The sequence below is a fragment of the Phyllostomus hastatus genome, unplaced genomic scaffold (assembly GCF_019186645.2).
Source record: "Phyllostomus hastatus isolate PE091 unplaced genomic scaffold, TTU_PhHast_1.1 phas_contig_58, whole genome shotgun sequence".
Taxonomy (NCBI): domain Eukaryota; kingdom Metazoa; phylum Chordata; class Mammalia; order Chiroptera; family Phyllostomidae; genus Phyllostomus; species Phyllostomus hastatus.
The window spans coordinates 23,486,051-23,504,875 of record NW_025333916.1 but is presented as its reverse complement, the minus strand read 5'-3'; the positions used below and the strand labels follow the sequence as shown (position 1 = coordinate 23,504,875).

Genomic DNA, 18,825 nt, shown 5'->3' with positions numbered 1-18,825 from the left:
TCCGGAACTCCAACAGCGGAGCCTGCTTCGGTTGGTTCTCCAGAGCTGCCTTCCTTACCTGCTGGCATTTTTACTGGGAAACAAAACATACTCCCAATGTACATTCTTTTATTTGTGAGAGAGCACAGAATAATGCATCATAACAATTTTGCTTGCCAGACGTATGGATAATTGCATGTATCCTAAGTGCATAAGTACATAAAAAAATAACCAATAGAGAATAATGAAGGATAGGAACATAGAAAGTGGTTTTATGCATGCTGATTTTCTTATGAGATTCTATTACTTCCCATGGAAATTAAAATCTGGAGGTTTTCACTGGAGCAAGTTTTTCCAGAGTCCCCAGTTTATTTGCCTTCCTCTCTAAACTCCTTCTAAACTGGAATTTCAGTTTTTCGTAGAAGATAAAAGAGGGTGGAATTTACCTGACTGCTCATCTGAATCACTTCTGCATCATAGATTTTGGACTTTTTTCCTCAGGAGAGCTACACTAGACGTTTCAGAACACATTTATCAATGCCTTGAAAACGTCCCATAGTCAGATTTGATTGAAATCTCTGCTTGTTACACAAATACTAATCAAATATATGGCTCTGCACCTTTCCCTGGCTTCCGGCATTAAGTGTCCCTCAGTCTGCAGATGCAGTCCTTCAGTCACAGTCTCCCAGGAGAGGTCAAGTGTGGTGTGGGGACGTGCCGGGCACCCCGTTCCTAATGACCTTGTGAAGACCTTGTAATTAAGTATAAAATCGAAATGAAAATAATAAATGCTGGATGACCAGAGGCAAATTCAATGTTCTTGTGCAAAATCAAACATAACTCCTAACACTTGTGGACATTTTCCCCCCTAATTACATAAAAAGAGCTAAACAGTGTTTCCTGCTTCTTTATATATGGCAGTAGGCTTCCTGATAGTGATGTCGCCAGCATGTATTTTTCAGATCCTGAAAGCAGATACCTGATTTGCTCATTGCTATAGGCTGAATTTCAGTACACACTATTATGTTAAATCCTACTTAGAAATTGAATGGCTGTTTGTGTGTAACTGTGGATATCTATATTTTCAGTTGTCCTATTTTGTAAAACCGTCAGCACCTGAATGCCTATAGGTAGAAGGTTCTGTGAGATTTACATAGAAATTGCCAATTTCACAGAAAATTCAAATGAGATATTGTATGTGAAAGTAACTAAGACATTCTAATTTAATTGGATGCAATAGCTCATATAAATTTTATGCACTTCTGCTAATTGAGTTATATGGTATAGGGACCATGAATCACTATCAGAATTTTGGAGGAAAAGACAACTCAGAATTGAAGTAGACAGGGCAATTTCCCTAGAGGAAATAAAAATGTGAGCTGGACCTATAAGGAATGGATTCAATTTAAGTATGATGCCTTATTTTATGGCACAGTAAATGGTATCATCAAACAACACCCTTTAGTGAAAAAAACCTTTAGGCCAACTTGAATATCTGAGATACTGAAAATTTAGGTTACTTAGTGTGAGTTAAGTGAACACATCACTATTGTAAATTACCAGTTTACTTCATGTAAACTTGTAACAGTATGACTGATTGAAGTTGAGTGTCATTAGGTGAAATGGAAAAGCACTTTGGCTGACTCGAACGCCAAGGGCCTGCATCCTTCCTTCGAAGTGCAAGTCTGCATTGGGTCTGAGTCAGCAGTGAGCTGGGTTCCATACCTCTTTCCTCTCTAAAAACAAGAAATAGTATGAAAAATAGTTAGAGGGTCAGCTCTGTGGATGGTGTTCCTCAGATAATACTGAACTAGTTTACTTTGCCCTTCTAATAAATATTTTACTACTGAAATGCAGGGTTTGGATTTGCTTGAGGAAGGAGAGATGAGAAGTTTGGTTGGAGAAAGTTCTGGTGAATTTCCCTGCGTCTGTGCCCACCGAGAGGAGCTGGAACTGCCCAAGCACGGGCTCGGGGTCTGTGGCAGTCTTTGAAGACCAGCCAGAGCAGTTAGCCTGCCAGACCTTGTGGCCTGGTCTTCAGTTTTTAGTCAGTAGGGCGAAAATATCTACCCAAAGCTTTGTGTTCCTTCATCTTCCCCAGTCTTCAACAATGGCACCCTTCTCCTGTTTGAGGGTCATGGAGGGTAGAGAAGGGTGATGCAGTAGAAGCTGGAGAGCCTCACCTCTCTGCTTAGAATAAGAGAAGGAGCCTACCAAGCAGGAAAACACGTGAGCCAGGATGCTGGTTCCTCTGGGGCCATTTGTCAGAGGACAGCAAGGGATCAGGTTGCGGTGGAGAACGTGAAAGACTGGCTCGGAACCATGAATTGTAAGAAAAGACCTCAAAAATGGAAAGAATGTATTCTGGATTCGACGGCCAGCCTCTAAGTAGAACGTCACTTTGGGTCAGCAGACAGTGCACATAACTGAGCAAAGACCGGGGAAGTAAGGAGAAATCGGGGTCCTGGTGGGGGTTGAATTGCTCTTCAGCACTAGGAGAGGCAAGCCCCAGGTCAGTGAGGACTGGTGTGCTCCAAGCACCGAGCGGTGACTGGAGGACTCGGCACAGTGGAAAGTGGAAACATACATGTGCTGGTGCCGGTAGCATGTGCGAATGAGCCATCTCCACCTCCCCCTGCTGAATGAGGCGGTATATAAATAAACGAAACTAAACCAAACAGTAAAAATCACAGCTCCCTTGGGCTGAGCTAGGGCTTTTTGCCAAATACCTGAAGGGATATCAGGTTTACTCATACCAGCTGGAACACGGGACCTGAGTAGCCATCCACCTTCCCATTACTTGTTACAGAGGGTGGCAGCCGAGGCACCGCTTCAGCAAAGACCAGATCTCGGGTCCCTGGAGCCTCATCCTCCCAGGTCAGAATCCCGACCTTAGGAAACCCCTTCCTGGCAGATCACCAGGCTGGTTGCTGTGCCCCAGCCTGACGTGGCCACTGTTGGGTAGCATTGCCCCTTGGGACTCGTGACATTTTTCTCTGGCCTAGGGCTAAAGGCTTCCAGGGGGTTGGTACTTATTAGATACGAGGTGTAATACTTGTTATGTCAGCTGTTTGCATTTCCCTTTTTCTTTTCAATAGCCAGCGCCAAAAGGATTAATTTGATTTTTAGCTGGCTTTGAGGATGAATAGTGTGATGATTTGGTTCTGAACAGTCACGGATGAAGGAAAAAGGTCAACCATTTTTCTGGATTTGATCAATGGCAGGAGTTTGATGGCAAATTAAATGTCAGATAAAAAACTGTCAAATGAGTCAAGAATCGATACTTAGCGGGAAAAGTTGTTCGAGCCCTTAATGACCACATTGTTCCTGAGGGAAATAATTCTAGCAGTAGATTCAGACATTAGGATGGTGATACATAAAAAACACTGTGAGGATGACTTGAAATAAGGTGACTTACTGTGTTGTTATTGATCGGTAATGTATTCATCATTCACACTGTCTCGTTTTTTCAAAGAAGGGTCCAGAAGCATCAATATCGCCTGAGAGGTTGCAGAAATGCAGTCTCAGACCCCACCCCCGCCTCCTGAATCAAACAGACCTTCTGGTCAGAGGGTGACCCTGCAATCCGTACTTTAGTGAGGAGCTCCGGGGACCAGGGATTGTGGGGCTTGTTACTTTCTGAGACCTGCCGGTCTCTAGTACTTTTCTCCCAGCAGGCAGACATCTCCCGGACGGAAAATAAAGCCGTGTCCACAGGCTAAGCAGTGTTTCAGAGCAGCGGGATATGTAGGTCAAAGTGAGTAGGTTTGGGGTTGAATTTGAAAAGCAGGTAAGAATTATTATTGGATTATACAATGTCTTTGGAATAGTCTGCCTGGACCCTCCTGTGTGCGGAGGTGGTGTAAGTTTGCAAATCCGCACAGCACTGCCGTTCCAAGGCAGCACGTCAGGGGGCGGGGTGAAGGTACACACAGGAGGCGTGGCTCCGTCACTTCTGCTTTTTCTCTGTCACCTTCAGGGGCTTTCCCGGCTTTTGTCCATCCTTAAATAACAGTGTTTCCCAAGACTGTTCTCAGCAAAAGGCTCTTCCTGTGTTCTCCTAGAGCACCACCTAAAAACACGCTGATGCCTCCCAGAGCGGAGCTTCTGGCCCGGCCTGTTGCCCTGGCATCAGCCCACACTTCTGCCTGCCCATTGGACAGAGCCACCGGCTTCTCTCCCACAGGGGCCTCCAACACAGTGTGCCCCAAATCGAACTTACCCTCATCTGTCTACCATCTTCCCTTTTAAAATGGCTTATTAGCTAAGAGCCGGGGCTCTGAGCACTGACCACCCGGCTTCCATCCTAGCCCCACTACATGCCCCCCGGGCTGTTGCCTAACTGCCTTATGCTTCATTTTCCTCCTGTGAAATGGGACTAGTGCTCTTCTCATGGGGTTAATGTGTGGAATAAATGTGATAATCGTCCATTAAGAACATGGGCTGGGGCCTGACCCAGGGCCCAGTATTTAATATACCTTAGCCATTTTTATTAGTCATTTCTTTATCAGATATGGACTGAGCTCCTGCTGTGTATCAGATGCTACTTCCCACTTGCATTTCTCAAATGAGGTAACTGTCAAAACTCTCAGCCCCCCATTAAACTTCCTTTTCTTCATAGGGAGAGCCTTGTATTTACTTTTTAATTTTGACGCTAGTGTATGAAGGTAGCACTAATTTACCTGTATTAAACTCCAGAAGACTGTGTCCTTTGTAAATAATTCACATTGTCTTAACAAACAGGAAATACAGCATCTTTTAGAAAGGCAGGAGAAGACCAGTGAGATTAAAAAACATTTCTCAAAACTTCTTTTTCCCACTCTCTTCCACTTCCAAACTGTGATGGCCTGCATGGTCATCCCTCTGCCCTGAGGACTTTAAGAAAGGGAGAGGGAAAGGGAAGAGGAGAACCTACCGAATAAGATTAGGTGGGAGAAAAACCCAGAAGAGAGGATAAAGAGGGTGCAATGAGAGCCCTGCAAAAGGCCTCAGACCCGTTGTCACCTGGCATTCCCACCCCCCACAGTTCTCCCAGGGTGAGCGGTAGGGCAGGGGGGATGTGGAAAGCAAAAGAGCCTCCTTCTACCACCTCGAGCAAAGCCAGCCTGCCTGGCAGCCGAAGGCTTGGTTCCTCTCTGTGTGCAGTGAACACATTGAGGACAGGTCTGGGGTGTTTAGTTGTTTGCTTTTGGGGGCAAGACAGGGAAATGTAAATTAGAGGGTGGCAGAGACACTGAGAGAAGGATGGGGTGGAAGAGCTAGCAGACACTTGAAAAACCCAAGCAGTGACAACAAAAAGGGAAAATAGTTCACAGGCTCAAATTCTGTAACAACTAAATTCTCTGTAACAAAAAGATATCTAAGGTACAAAATAAAGTTGAACTCTCAAGCAGTGATTGAGTTATTACATTACACACATTATTCACAGAGTCTCCTGAACTTGTTTATAATGCAACTCAAGTTTTTATCCTCTTAAAACAACAAGCACTGAAAATTGGAGAGTGATGTGGCACACAGGGACATACATCAAGGGATGAAACAAATGCAGAAATAAAAAAGCGTTTATCTCCAACAGAAAAGATACGCCATTTCCAGGAATATTAGGGGGAAAGTGGGAGGGAACTGGGCTCTGATTGTTCAGCAGAAACAAAGAGGGAATTGGCTTCGGGGTGGGCGTGGGAGGCCAGCGTGCCCGCTGGACGGGGTAGCGAGTGATTCAGCAGGCACTGGCTGACCAGTGGCTGACCCCGGCTGCATGTGTGCCTCTCACAAAGGGGAGTCTTGGCATCACACCTTGAAAACCTTAGTTTTGGATGAGGGTGGGTCAGGAAAAGACAGAAAAGCATAGCATGATGGCCTTGGCCATGAGCCACGTCTGCTCTCTCACCCCGTCTATGAGGCCTTGAGCACGTCACTAGATCTCAGAACTTTGGTCCACGGAGAGGGGGCGATAGTTCTTGTCCCCACCACTTCACAGGGATGTCAGGACGATTAAACAAGGTAGCACCCAAGGGACAAAATGCACTGATCAGTCTAAAGCAGTCTGTCTACGCAGGGAAGGGTTTCCTGCTGGTTTTTTTTTTTTAATTGTCACCTGTGGACATGTTTTGAGGGGAAGTGGGGGAGAGAAACATCCATCAGCTGCCTCTTGCATGTGCCCCTACTGGGGACCAAACCTGTGAAGTTTTGGTTTACAAGACGAGGACACTAACCAACTGAGCCACACCAGTCAGGTGTCCTGCCGTGTTCTTGTGATAGGCCTCAGGTGTTCAAAGAACTGGGCATTGTCACACCACCTCCAGGCACTCACCTGGCACTTAGATGTTATTCTGGTCCAGGTAGAAGAACACAAAGCATGTGGAAGGTGCCCCAGCATGTGCGTGACCTGAAAACCAGGGCATTTCTGCCATCTTCCTCCCCGAGTTCCCTGTTGCCTCTGACAGCCTAGAAAGGCGCCTTATCCCAGTCTCGGGCTGAGAGCCAAGAGGACCGAGAGATGTGGCAGATAACGAGTTGATTCTGATGTGTGAGGGGTGATGGGAAGTCAAACCCCCTCCAGCTAGGAGTTTGACTTCCCGGAGGGGGACGCCGCACCGTCTCCCGGTAACAGCTGGCTTTCTGTTGACACCAAGCCTTTGGGGACCTGTGTAACCAGGAGACACCAAGTCTTGCAGCCCCGGTGTTTTCTCAAGAGTGCCTTAGCGGCAGGCACCAGGGACTAAGTTGTCTGGCCCTGCCTCATGGTCACATTCTCCCCCAGGTTTGAGGTGGTCTCATGTTCAAAGGAACCAGAGGTCGCTTCTGTTAGGCTAGGATACTCTGGGCACCTGGGAAAGACCTGCTAATTGTGGCCTTGTACAAGCCAGTTTTACCCCCATTTCTCTCTTTTTCTGTTTTTCTTGCTTAGAAATGATGAGGTGGGGTAGAAGGAGAAGGGAAGAATTATAAAGGCTCTTGGGAACAGCCCTTGGTGCTACTTGTGAGGCCTGCTGGTGGGGGCTGGGCCTGGGGCCTGCCCTGCGCCCAGCATTGGTTGTGAGGGACGGAGGGGACATCTGTGAGGGCTCTGGGAGAAGAGGGGATCACCAGAAAACTGCTGGTGCTGGCGTTTCTCCTCCCGCCACACCAGCATCCTTTCTCTTCGGGCTTCACCCACCTCTGAGCACATTGGCTTGACATGATTATGGGCTTTCCTGCAGAAAGGAAGCCTGGATGTTATTCCAGACAAAACGCTATTATGAAAAGCTGCTGGGAGAGTTGCTGCTAATTAATTTTAGTTCCAGCACTGAGCACTTTTCATTTCTTGCCTTCATCTGTTGATCTAAATTTTAGCCTGGGGAGTGCTCTTTGCATGTAGGGCTGGAGGTGAGCTGTTTCCTCTGCACGGGCACTTTGGTGAAGAGGGAGAGTTGAAGAACTCTCACTGCTCTCATTTTTCTTCCCTGCCACCCTCCCTCCTCCCCCCTCCCAATGAAGACAGACTTTCATGTCCGGACATTTTGTGCTTCTGGCCTTTCTTGATCTACCTTTACTTTACTTTTAGCTAAATAATCCTAGTCCTCTTTACCCCATGCATTTCCCTTTCTAACTCTAGAAACTTCTTTAACTCTTAAGATTTCTGCTTCTTCACATTACAAGGTTTTCAAGTGCTGAGCCACAATGTTAAATGCCTTTTCCGAAAAGAATCCTCTGTGGTTTCCCCTGGGCAAGGGGCTGGAGGAGGGGGTGGGTGAAGATGGGCAGCAGCGTTGCGAGCTGGCGGAGGGAGGGGCGGAGATAGGTGGGTGCAGCGGCCCTTCCGCGGGAGGCCTCAGCCCTGCCTCGGTTCTGGTCCCCACTCCATCCATGTCAGCGGCGCGGGGCCCTCCTCCTCGTCCCCCCCTCCACACCGAATGCACATCAAAGATCTTCTTCATCCTTCAGCTTCTACTTCTGGGTTATGTTTGCACCGTGTTCACTTTTCAGGAAAAGGGAGTTCCACAAATAAATGTCTGGATTGTGATCATTAATAGAAACAGAAGTTAAATATTTATCCTTAAGACATACAGAGTTATCATTCACTTAAAGACACTTTAAAAGGCTCCGGCATTATTAGTTACTATTTTCATCCGGGGTTTTCCCTTTTTCTGAGCCCAGTCGCCACTCGAGGCCCAGCGCTCTCTCCTGTGTGCCAGGCTGCTTCCTTCAGCAGCTGCCTCGCTGGGCTGGCTGGCTCGGGCATTCTCCGGCCGCGGCAGAGACGTTACAGCCTCCCAGGCAGCGTGTTCTGGTGCTGGTGTGTGTCAGAGGGAAGAGTCAGCTGTGTGCAGTTTTACGGAGGTTTGGTTGTGGCTGTGCCTCAGCACTGGGTCTTTGAATGTAGCTGTGGTTAGCCTCTTCATAAACCAGGAGAGAGAGAGAGAGAGAGAGAGAGAGAAATGAATAGTAAACTCTGTGAAAAAGAGAGCCCATAAGGTTCCTACAAATTATACACCCAGCAGATAACATTTTGTTTCAAGCAATGTTCAAGTCACCTGAATAGTATAGTAAAACATAAGTCCCCAGACAAGCCCAACCCTAAAAGGCATAGATGCAACGTTCAAAAAGGAAAACAGTCCCAGCAATAATTGAAAATCACAGGCTTATTTGAATTTCAAGCATGGCCTTTGGGAATATGCAGACAGAAGTCTCATTGTCTGCAAGGACCCTGCTGCCTCAGGGGGTCCCCAGACCACCGTCTGTTGTTTCTAAGGTGGAGTAAGACCCCTTTTTCTGTGTCACATAACAGTCCCCCTGACCCTCCCCAAGGTGGAGCCTTCGCAATTACACCGAGTTTGTAGGGAGCCCTCAAAGACTGTCTTATCCAAGCAGTCGTGACAGTCATTCCATCTCAGAGCCCAGCTTTTGCTTCCCTCCGACCAGAGCTGAGGGGAGGCACCTACTCATCGGGCTGCCTGATGCCTCCCCTGAGAGCTGATTCTGCAGAATGCAATCCGCAATCCATAATGGTGGAGAGAGAGGCTGCCCCTGTGTTGTCTTTCTGTCCTGGGAACTTATTTTCTGAAGCAACTGAATGAGACCTTTGCAGGCGAGGGTGGTGGCCTCTCCTTCAGAATGCCTGGCCTGTGTCCCAGTGTGAAACATTCCCCAAATATGCAACTTTGTAAGCGTCCCAGCAGCCAGGGCCCAGAGCAGCCTGCTGCCTGAAGAGCTGGCATCCCACGGGGACGCCAGGGACGGGCCCGGCGTTTGGGCCCCTCAGGCAGGCCCAGCCCCTGGTTACGTCGTCAGGAGAAGAATCTGGCCCACGGCCTGGCTGTGACAAGAGCTTGAAGTTTCTCTCTCTCTTTAAATCCCCTCCTTCATTCAAATCCATTCCTATCAAAAGGCCTTTGTTGAAGGAGCAGCCCCAGCATCTTGGTGCACGGCTGTGTCAGTATTTCCAAAGATGGACAAGAAGAACATCCTCAGTTGAATTCCTGAGCAAAGAGGTCTGAAAATTGACTTGGAAGGAGTAGAGGTACATGGCCGCTGTCACATGGCGTTTGTTTTGTTTGTGTGAGTGATGAAACCACAGACAAAAGGAACTTCTTGTGGATGGTAAGAAGTCCCCTGCCAGGGCGTGTCTGGGGAAGGGCCCGCTGCGCTGGCCAGGCTGTTGCTTAGGTGCTGCCTCTGGAAGGATGCAGTTAGTGGGGTTGGGGCAGTGTGCAGACCATGCAGGGAAGAGGGGGCTCTGATTTCTTTACCATCTCTTGGGGAAGGAGCCAAGTCTGTTTTTGTGGGCTCCCACAGAACGTAGTAGTGATGACGGCCATACTGTGGCATTAGGCTGCCTAGAAACAGTCAGGCCAGTAGTTTGATCAAGGAAATGACCATTTGTTTCTTGGTCTTAGGCTCTTGTTTAATTTTATTTCAACTTAGTGCTCTCGAAGCCCCTGAAGTCTTTGTTTCCCAGAGGCTACTAATAAAAGGACTTAGGGGACAGTTTGTTTTCTGTGTTTGGCTGGTTGTCCTTTTATCATTTGCTTATTTCATCTGATGTTCTTTTGCTTGAGCTTTAAATGTATATGGTTGTCAAAAGCAAACACAGCCAAGCCAAAAAGCGGTGCTCAGCAAACCACAGACTCCAGCATTCATACACGAACATTTTTTCCTTTGGCTGAGTTGAATTATTTTTCCCGAGGCTCGGTCCTTCGCCTGCTCAAGTGGAGTGTCGTCATTTTGTTTTGGGGTTTCTTCATATTCAGGCCTTGGGAGTAAAGAATCACACACCTTCTCTTAAATTTACTCTCTTTTATGTGGGTGTTCTGCCACCTGTGCTTTTCTTCTTCTGTTTTTGCTTTGTTAGTTTTGTTAATATTCTTCTCCTGATGTTTTCTGGCTTCTTGCTTCTTTAAGCACATTTCTGATTTTATTCCTCTGGATTTTCCCCTAGCTCTTCTTTGGCATTTAATGTGTGAGCCTTGTTCAAGTCCTGGCTCTGACTTGTGGTGTGACCTAGGGCTAGTTAATGGTCTTTGGTCGACTTCGCTGCTGTCATAGTAAAAGGGAACATTGTACCTCAGCCACTGAGCTCTTCCGGGGAGTAAGTGAGGCAGTACATGTGCGGTGCGTAGAACAGTGCCCGGCACCATTCATGTTTGTTTGGGCCTCTGCCACGTTTCACGTGGGGTCTGTTGGTAAACATTGGCTGTTGGGAAAGGTGAGACAATGGAAGAGAACAGGCTTGATGATGCAGTGGTGGTATTTCAGCGTGGGGCAGGGCTGTAGCGGTTCTGGTCCTTGGTGATGTGAAGGAGAGAAGCCCTGAGCTGTGTGCCTGGACTGCTTTTTTTTTTTTAAACCTCTGTATTGAGATTACAATGTACACGCCATACAATTCACCCATTGAAAGTGGACTATTCGATAGGTTTTGGTATATTACATTATTAATTTTTAAGTTCTGGTAAAATATATAGAAAACATAAAATTTGCCATTTGAGCCATTTTTAAGTGTACAGTTCAGGGGCATAAATTACATGTACAGTGTTGTACAGCCATCACCTCAATTTCCAGAATTTTCAGCGCCCCAGACAGAAACTCTGTGCCCACGGAGCGGCCAGCCTCTGTTCCCTCCCTCCCAGCCTCTGATTCCTTCTCATCTGCTCTCTGACTCTGTGACCTTGCCTGTTCTAGATGTTACATGGAGTGGAATTGTACGGTGTTTGTCCTTCCATGTCCGGCTCATCGCACTTAGCATAATACCTTAAGAGCTCACCCGTGCCGTTGTATGTATCAGAACTTCACTCCTTTCCGTGTCTGAATGACACCCACTGCACGGGCACACCAGTTTGTTTCATCCATAGGTGGGCATGGGGTTGTCTCCACTTTTTGGCTGTTGTGACAAGTGCTGCAGTGAATGCTGGCATGCGAATGTCTCTTCAAGTGCCCACGTTTAGTCCGCCTAGGAGTGGAATAGCTCGGTCATGTAGTAATTCTCTTTTAGCTTTTTCAAGAAATGCCCAACTATTTTCCTGGGAAACAGTTGCTCGTTGGTCATTCTGTCTTTTTGTGTTTCTCTCCTTTGGTGCCTGTCTTCCTTAGGTTCTATCCCATTTCCTCCCGTTATCCCAGTTCCATTGTGCTTCCAATCAGCAGACACATTCTTATCTCCCCTCCCAACCAGGCGTCCCCCACACGCGTCTTCTTTGTCCGTCCGCCCGCAGAGCCTGTATCGCCCACTCTGGCCACACACCGCCTGATCCCTGTCCTCTCATTGTCTGAGCAGGTGGGGGGAGCCTTTGTGGGGTATCCATAGGCCTTGGTCCACTGCATCTGGAGGTGCTTTCGGCTCAGGATGTCCCTAGTCTTGAAGGCGTGGGAAGTCAGGGACGTGGAGCCAAAATCACTGCAGAATCCCAGCCCTCCTTAGACAGGCTTCTTCCTTCCCACACACCTTGCTTTGTTGTTCTCCCTCCACTTGGCTTGTATTTAGGGGCCAGTTTGGCCTCCCTGTCCAGCAGGAGAGTTGTTCTCCACCTTGCATTTCTCACAGTTTCTCCACTTCTCTATGAGCAAGTGAATGAATTAATGAATACCCCGACAGCCTGTAAGCCTGCCTCAGACAGCCATTCTGGTTGTTGGGCTAATTGTTAGCTGGGTTTCTGGATGTCATTCATTTCACAATAAGGCTCCTAATTAATCTCAGCACCGTTCTCACCAGAAGAAAGGCTGATAGGGAGAAACATCCCCGATTACCATGAGAAAGGAAATGTCAAGAGCCCCGTGGAGTTTTCCTGGCTTCCACCCCTGTCTCAGATGAAAGCCGCCATTAACCCTCAGACAGCCTGGAGATCGACCGTGGAAACGAGGGGGTTATGAGAGCGTGAGGAGCCCCGGACCACACGGACCCGATTGCTGGAGAAACCTGTTGAGCTCTGCACACTCTTGCTTAGTAACAGCAGTTGTGTTTCCCGAGATGAGGTGGAGAGTCCTGGTGCCCGGTGCCTCAGCAGAAGCAGAAACGCCTCGGCTGCCCCAGAAGCTGTCGGGGAGGGTTTAATCTGGCAAAGCTAAAGGCCTCCTCTTTTGTCTGTGTTTTTGTGCCTGCAGGACAAAAGATCCTTCATCACCGAAGTGACGTTTTAGAAACAGTGGTCCTGATCAACCCTTCAGATGAAGCAGTCAGCACCGAGGTATGTGTGCAGCACCGCCGCGTCTCGGGCCGAGCCTCACACCGTGGGCAGGACCCAGCTGCGGAGAGGGGCTCGGGAGAGAAGGGTTCTTGGTCCAGGGTGCTGGGTCCAGTCGGTGGCTGTTCTCTTTATCAGCACCAGCCCAGACTGCCCTTCCCAATAAGGACAAAATGGAAGAATATTCCAGAACTGGGATATTTTATCCAGGCTAGTGGGTAGAAATCTTGGCTGTATGTGGAAGGTGTTCTCTTGGGCTGGATTCTGCTAGGAAGTAGCAGGGGAAATATAGATGCAAGCCCTTGGGCCGGGACATCCAGGACCCAAATTTGAAAGGAAGGGCATCTCAGACGCAAGCCCCCATCAGACCCATCCTGCCCAACAGATCACAGTGGGATGCAGGATAGCATGGCGGTCAGGGGCATGGCCTCTGGGGCCCAACTGCCCGGGTTCTTCTCATTAGCTGGTGGCCTTGGGCAAGGTGTTTACTGTCTCTTTGTCTCCATTTCTGCCTGTGTGAGATGGAGGTCATACAGCGCTTACATTTAATTCTTATGTTCCATGTTGTGCTTGGGAATATGAAGTACCTAGACCACAGCATGGCACATAGCCACTGAATGTAAATGTTGGCTGTTCTTATTGCTAATGTTACTATTTCCACCAAATGAGATTTTTGCCAGAGAGAGCAACAGGGTAATCCAGAGTCCACTGTCAGGTAGGGACTTGGCTGAAGCCAGGAGTCTCTGACCCAGGCCAGATGAGATGGTGTATCTCCATTTACCCTTTCCTTCATTACAGTTTAGCACCTTTGTGACTGAGTTGCTTCTTGGACATTGAAGTAGCCACAGTCCCTGGGGGCCTCCCTTACCTAGAGAGTCTCTTCTGCCCATGCTTTGGGCATCTCTGTGACTGTAGCCTCTTTTGTTAAATTGAGATATTTTACATACCACACCACTCACATACCGCTAAATCCATGCTTTGAAAGTATGTAATTCAGTGGATTTTAGTATGTTCACAAACTGGTGCAGCTATCCCCACTAATTACAAAACATCCCGCCCCAAAACCCTAAAATTATTAGCAGTTATTCCCCATTCCCCCCAGCAGCTGGCAACCACTAACCTACTTTTTGTCTCTGTGGATTTGCGTGCTCTAAATATTTCAGGTAATGGGAATCATACAATATGTGGCCCTTGGTGTCTGGCTTAATTTACATAGCATAATGTTTTCAGGATCCATCCACATTGTAGCATCCACATATCAGTACTTTATTTTTTTTTATGGCAGAGTAAGCTGCCATTATATAGATATACCACATTTTGTTTCTCTGCTGATCAGTTGATGGACACTGGGTTTGCTTCCACTTTTTGGCTGTCGCTGTGTAGCCGGTTTTGATCCCACTTCCTCCTGCTTCAGATCAGCAGGACCTCTGGACCTCTCGACCTCTCTGACAGTCCCTGAAGGTACTCAGTTGAGGCAAGTGATAGGCTAGCGTGTCTCTGTGACTAACAGAATCAGGAAGTAAATATGATGTGAAGAAAGCGGGAGGATGAATATGTATCCAGCCAGACTGCCTAGAACAGCTGCGAGAAATGAAAAAGAAAAAAAAAAGGAATTTCTTTAAGGAATCCAGGCTTTGCCTCTACAGCAGGTGGGGCTGGCACAGCTACTTCAGCCTCTGTGTGTTTGCTTGCTTGGGTGGTGGGGTGGTTGGAGCGGTGGATCCTCACGCCTGTTTACGTTTGTGTGCTCCCTGAGCGGAACCGGGGCAGAATGAATACCTTGGTGCTTAGAGCAGGGTTTCTGCTAAGGACAGGCTGGCATCCTGCCACGTTAAGTTTGCAGGGTTCTTTAGTGCAAACCATTTACAGTTCTACTGAAAAGATTCCCATTCAGGGGCAGCCTTTTGTTCGTGTTCAGTGTTAGGTACGTGGCTGATCCCATTGTAGCTGCAACTGGAGCTGTGTGTTGGGTGTGTGTCTTGGAAGGAAATGGATCCTGGATGGGAGGGGCTGACTGGGGACCCTAGTTGGAAACCTCTGTTTCCTGAGGCAGCAGCTGGGGGGACCTGGACTGTACTTTGTGACTCAGCCTGTGAGATATTCATGAAGTCCCAGCCCACATGCTGCTAGCAGACACAGCTGTGGAACAAATGATCACCAGTTACAGAGACAGCTTTGAAAAAGACAAGGAAAGTAAAGGGAGAAAGGCAACTTCCACTACTTTCTTGGTTGTAACCAAACTTGGAAAATGGCCTTCGTGGGCAATCAGATGACCACAGTCATCAGCTCTGTCCCCTTCCCCAGGGGGAATCTGAATAACCAGGGAACGAGTGATTTCTGTTGGTAATAAACGTCAGGCATTCCGAGGGCGCGCCCTGTGCTGGGGGCAGTGTGGTGGTGCTGCTGTGACTCATGTCCTGTACCCTGTGCTTTGTTTCAGGTGCGCTTAATGATCACGGATGCTGCCCGACACAAGCTGCTCGTGCTGACGGGCCAGTGCTTTGAAAATACTGGGGAGCTCATTCTGCAGTCCGGCTCTTTCTCCTTCCAGAACTTCATAGAGATTTTCACAGATCAAGAGGTGGGCTCCTGCCTGGGAGTGTCTAAGCTTTACAGTTGCATTGTTACTGTCGTAGCCTCAGGCTGCTCTTTGAAGGCGCTCGGGGGAGATGGAGGAAGGGGAGGGAATGTCACGCTGCCTTTGAAATGAGCAAACCCGGGACCCAGCACACTATAATTCTGTGGCTCATCACCAAAAGAATTCAGAGCCTTCATCTATAATTAATTGGAAGCATTTTTAATGGCCCAAGATATAGATGGAGGAGGGTTGGAACAGTCAGCATTTTACAGATGGCAAAAATGATGGAAACACTTGAAAGAAGTGCCCAAAAGAAAACTCAAGTTTCCTGTTTCCTGAAAGAATATTCTAAAATTCTCTTAGAGGTTTGGTTGGATTTAATCGCCCTTCTCTCTTTCATTACTGGAGCATACTTTTCCTGATCTCGTGTTTGGTCCCAGTGTTTGAACTTGGGCTGTGTGAACAGCTCCAAAAAGAGAGGGCTCGAGGAAGGGATGCCTGCAGGAGAAGGAGTGCATCCATGGTTCGCATTCATGCCCCCAGCAAAAGGAGGGTTCAAGTAGCTGGACTGAGCTGGATCATTCATGTTTCTAAGGAACTCATCTTATCGAGGATGATATGTGTGAAGTGCTGAAAATTAGATGACAGTAGTGGTGTTTGGGAATGTCAGAATCAAGATTTTAATTTGGTTATTTCTGCTTGAGAATTTATTCTGGCTGGGCAACTTCTCTTTGCAAACTAATGTGTCTCTTTCGTTTTGGTGATTTGTTTGTAGTAGTTACAGAGGCAGTTCAGGGCTGTCCCCATGGCAGGTTGGGGCCTGCCCGGAGCTGATAGCATACTTCCATGGGGAGGCTGAGGGAGGTGCCGACAGGACGCATCGCCACATCTATTTAAAGCCATCTTCCTGGGGACTTCCTGAGGTGGCGGCCTCTCGGTCTCAGGGGTGTTGTGAAGGGCCATCTGTCTTTCTGCACGTAACCTTCCCCAGACTGTGCTTTCCCGAGAGGTCTCTGTGCACCTTTCGTCACTGGCAAGAGCTGTAAATAAACTGCCCAGCTCCCTTCGGCTCACCTGGAAGCTTCTAAAAAAAACTGGTCAGGTGACATCACCACGTTTCACTCTCCACGCACTGGAGGTGCGGGGATGAAAACCTGCAAAAAAGAACGTTCTACTTAGCATTGTCACCTGGGTCCTGAGACATGTGGTCCTGGCTGCTCACAGTGAGAAGGGGCCCTAGGGCCTTCTTCTCCGGAGCCGGGGTCTGTCTTCCTCTAAGGCCTGTCATCCTCCATCTCAAGTCCACTGTGCCCTCACACTGTGAAGGCCCAGGAAACCTTTGTCCATTGGCATTGAAATTCCCAAGGTAGAACTACAATGCTCACTCTACCCACTGCCCGGAAAATTGGTGCGTGACCACTTTAAAGTCAAAATCTTGTGTCCCCATGTGCATGTTGTGCCTGAGAGCAGGTGGGGGTTAATCTGCTAGCTCAGAGGTCACACACACTATTAGCGCCTTTCCCCAGGGAAGGGAGAGAGCTGCAGAGGCCTGGAAATTGCCCTGTGGCCTAGTAACACTGGTGGGTGGTTAGCTGGCCTGCTGGTAGACTCTGAGTTCAGCCTTGAACCCTCAGCTCATTTATATGCATGGTTGCTTCCCCTACATTCCTGTGCAGTTCTGCAGTTAGTTTCTAGTGACTAGTTTCTGTCCCATGTCATTGTTCCACCTCTGCCACCCCCACCCCCCAGTAAAACCGAACAGAGGATAAATATAAAGAAAAGGGTTTGTCATTGCCCAAATTTTAAATAAGGAGGTATCACAATTCATCCATCCAGACTCCAAATAATACCCCTCTCTCTATTTAAGTAGGGCATAATGTTGTGAAATTGTGCTTAAATAATTTTTTATTAGCCCACGGAAGTAGACTTTTAGCTCAATGGATGGTGTGCCTATCGGAATTTACCCCTAAGAAAGAGAACTGGCCGTAACTGAAGCACGTGAGCACATAACTGAAGCAGAAGGGCAGATGCCTCAGAGCTTGCAATCCCTGGGGTGGATCCCTGAAGAGCATGTACCTTCATTATACTCAGCCTGGTACTGGGTAGGCCAGAGACTCTGTCACGGTCTCCTCTGCCCACCCCATAACCCCACCCAAATATTTTGGGGAAAGTGATGTCCATCCAACACATGTGGGAAAGAATCTCTGGGGTTCGCCCAGCTGGACTAGATCTGTGGCGGGGGGGGGCAAGAGAAGGGGAGAACATTGGGTCGGATTCACCATTCTTTTCCTCTCGCCGCAACCAGCCCAACTCAGTCTTTATCCCTTTGGTATCGTGGACTTTGAAGAAGGGCTGCACAGCTAAAACGGGTAGAAAATCGCTGGACACGGCCAACAGTTACCAGCCTTTTAGAGCTACGATCGCCAGTGATTGCATTGGAAGAAGGGCTTGAGTACAGAGTGACTCGGTAACCAAGGGACCTTAAAGGCCATTTGGTGTCCAGTTTTGTTCCTTTTATCCAGTCCTTTATATGAGTTACCAGACAGGGGCCTGGCCCTGAGTGGGGCTGCCCAGGGCCAGCTGGAGTGTGTGGGTTCTTGACTTTGTGTAGGAAAGATTTCACAGCGTGAGTCCAGGTGACTGTGAGGGTACCTTTATTAGAGCTGAGGGCGGTGGAACAAGGAAGGGCTTAGCACAGAGGAAGCAACAGGAGAGCCTGGGCTGGGCTGCCTGAGCTCACTGGGAAGTCAGAGAAAAGGGGGCCTTGGGGACAGGTTCAGGGGATCAGCCTGGGACAAGCTGCCAGCTGCCCACTGCCTTAGAGTTTAGGGGGGACGTGCCTGTGGGGAAAGAAGTGGAGGAAGAAGAAGGGAAAGGGAATGGGGCAGGCTGCTGCCCAGAGGCAGAGCTCGCTGGGTCCCATGTCTTGGGGCTTTTCTTTCTCTTTTGCAGGCAGGAATCTTTGAGGAGGTCTCAGGGGAGGGTTTCAGTAGAATATTCATCAGTGTTCCAGGTGTGCTCTTTTAGGGTCATGGTGTCCCCTGATTGGTCAGTGACAGGGCAGGGGGTCTTTAGTCATTGCAGTTCTGGCATAATCTGATCTTGCTGCTTTTCTGGGCCTGGAGCGGAAATATAGTTGAGGCCTAGATGTTATCTCCAGGGAGGAAAGGCCCAGGGGAGGAGAGGTTGCCCTGGAGGTGAGGTCCTTGCTTTCCCACTTTTGCCCCCTGCCTGGCCTTGGGCGGAGGTTGCCTGGTGACCATCTGCACCTGGCTGTAAATTGCTCGGCCATTGGCCATAGTGTTCGGCTATCTGTCTCAGTTTCCCCATTCTACTCGCTGAGGAATTTTCCTAGCTTCTCACTATCCTGTCTCAGTGCATACTCATCACTCCAGAGAAATTAGAAAACAACTTTTGAAACACAAAAATGATACATTTTTGGATGAGAGTATCTTAAAAAAATGAACTTAAAAATAGAATTATCACTGCATTTTGAGCTTTAGGTTTTTGGGGATCTTAGTCACTGGAGGTCATCTACAAAACTAGAATTTAGAGTTAAAACAGTCATCTGGCAAACCCATCCCTCCCTGAAATCTGAGGATGCTGAAATCACCA

General features: G+C 48.2%; 1 protein-coding gene across 4 annotated transcripts in view; it reads left to right on the top strand.

The window, feature by feature from the left end:
* MAP1B (microtubule associated protein 1B) overlaps positions 1 to 18,825 on the top strand; it is a 93,896-nt gene that overhangs the window by 55,285 nt on the left and 19,786 nt on the right. Inside the window, exons 1-3 of one of the 4 annotated variants that reach the window (XM_045847742.1) lie at positions 9,409 to 9,478; positions 12,553 to 12,635; positions 15,073 to 15,213. In XM_045847742.1, coding sequence (XP_045703698.1) covers positions 15,082 to 15,213 — 132 coding nt within the window. In that variant the 5' untranslated portion in view covers positions 9,409 to 9,478; positions 12,553 to 12,635; positions 15,073 to 15,081. Of the gene's footprint in view, positions 1 to 9,408; positions 9,559 to 12,552; positions 12,636 to 14,202; positions 14,282 to 15,072; positions 15,214 to 18,825 lie in introns of those variants that run through there. The other 3 variants (XM_045847743.1, XM_045847741.1, XM_045847744.1) reach the window with 3 other exon arrangements.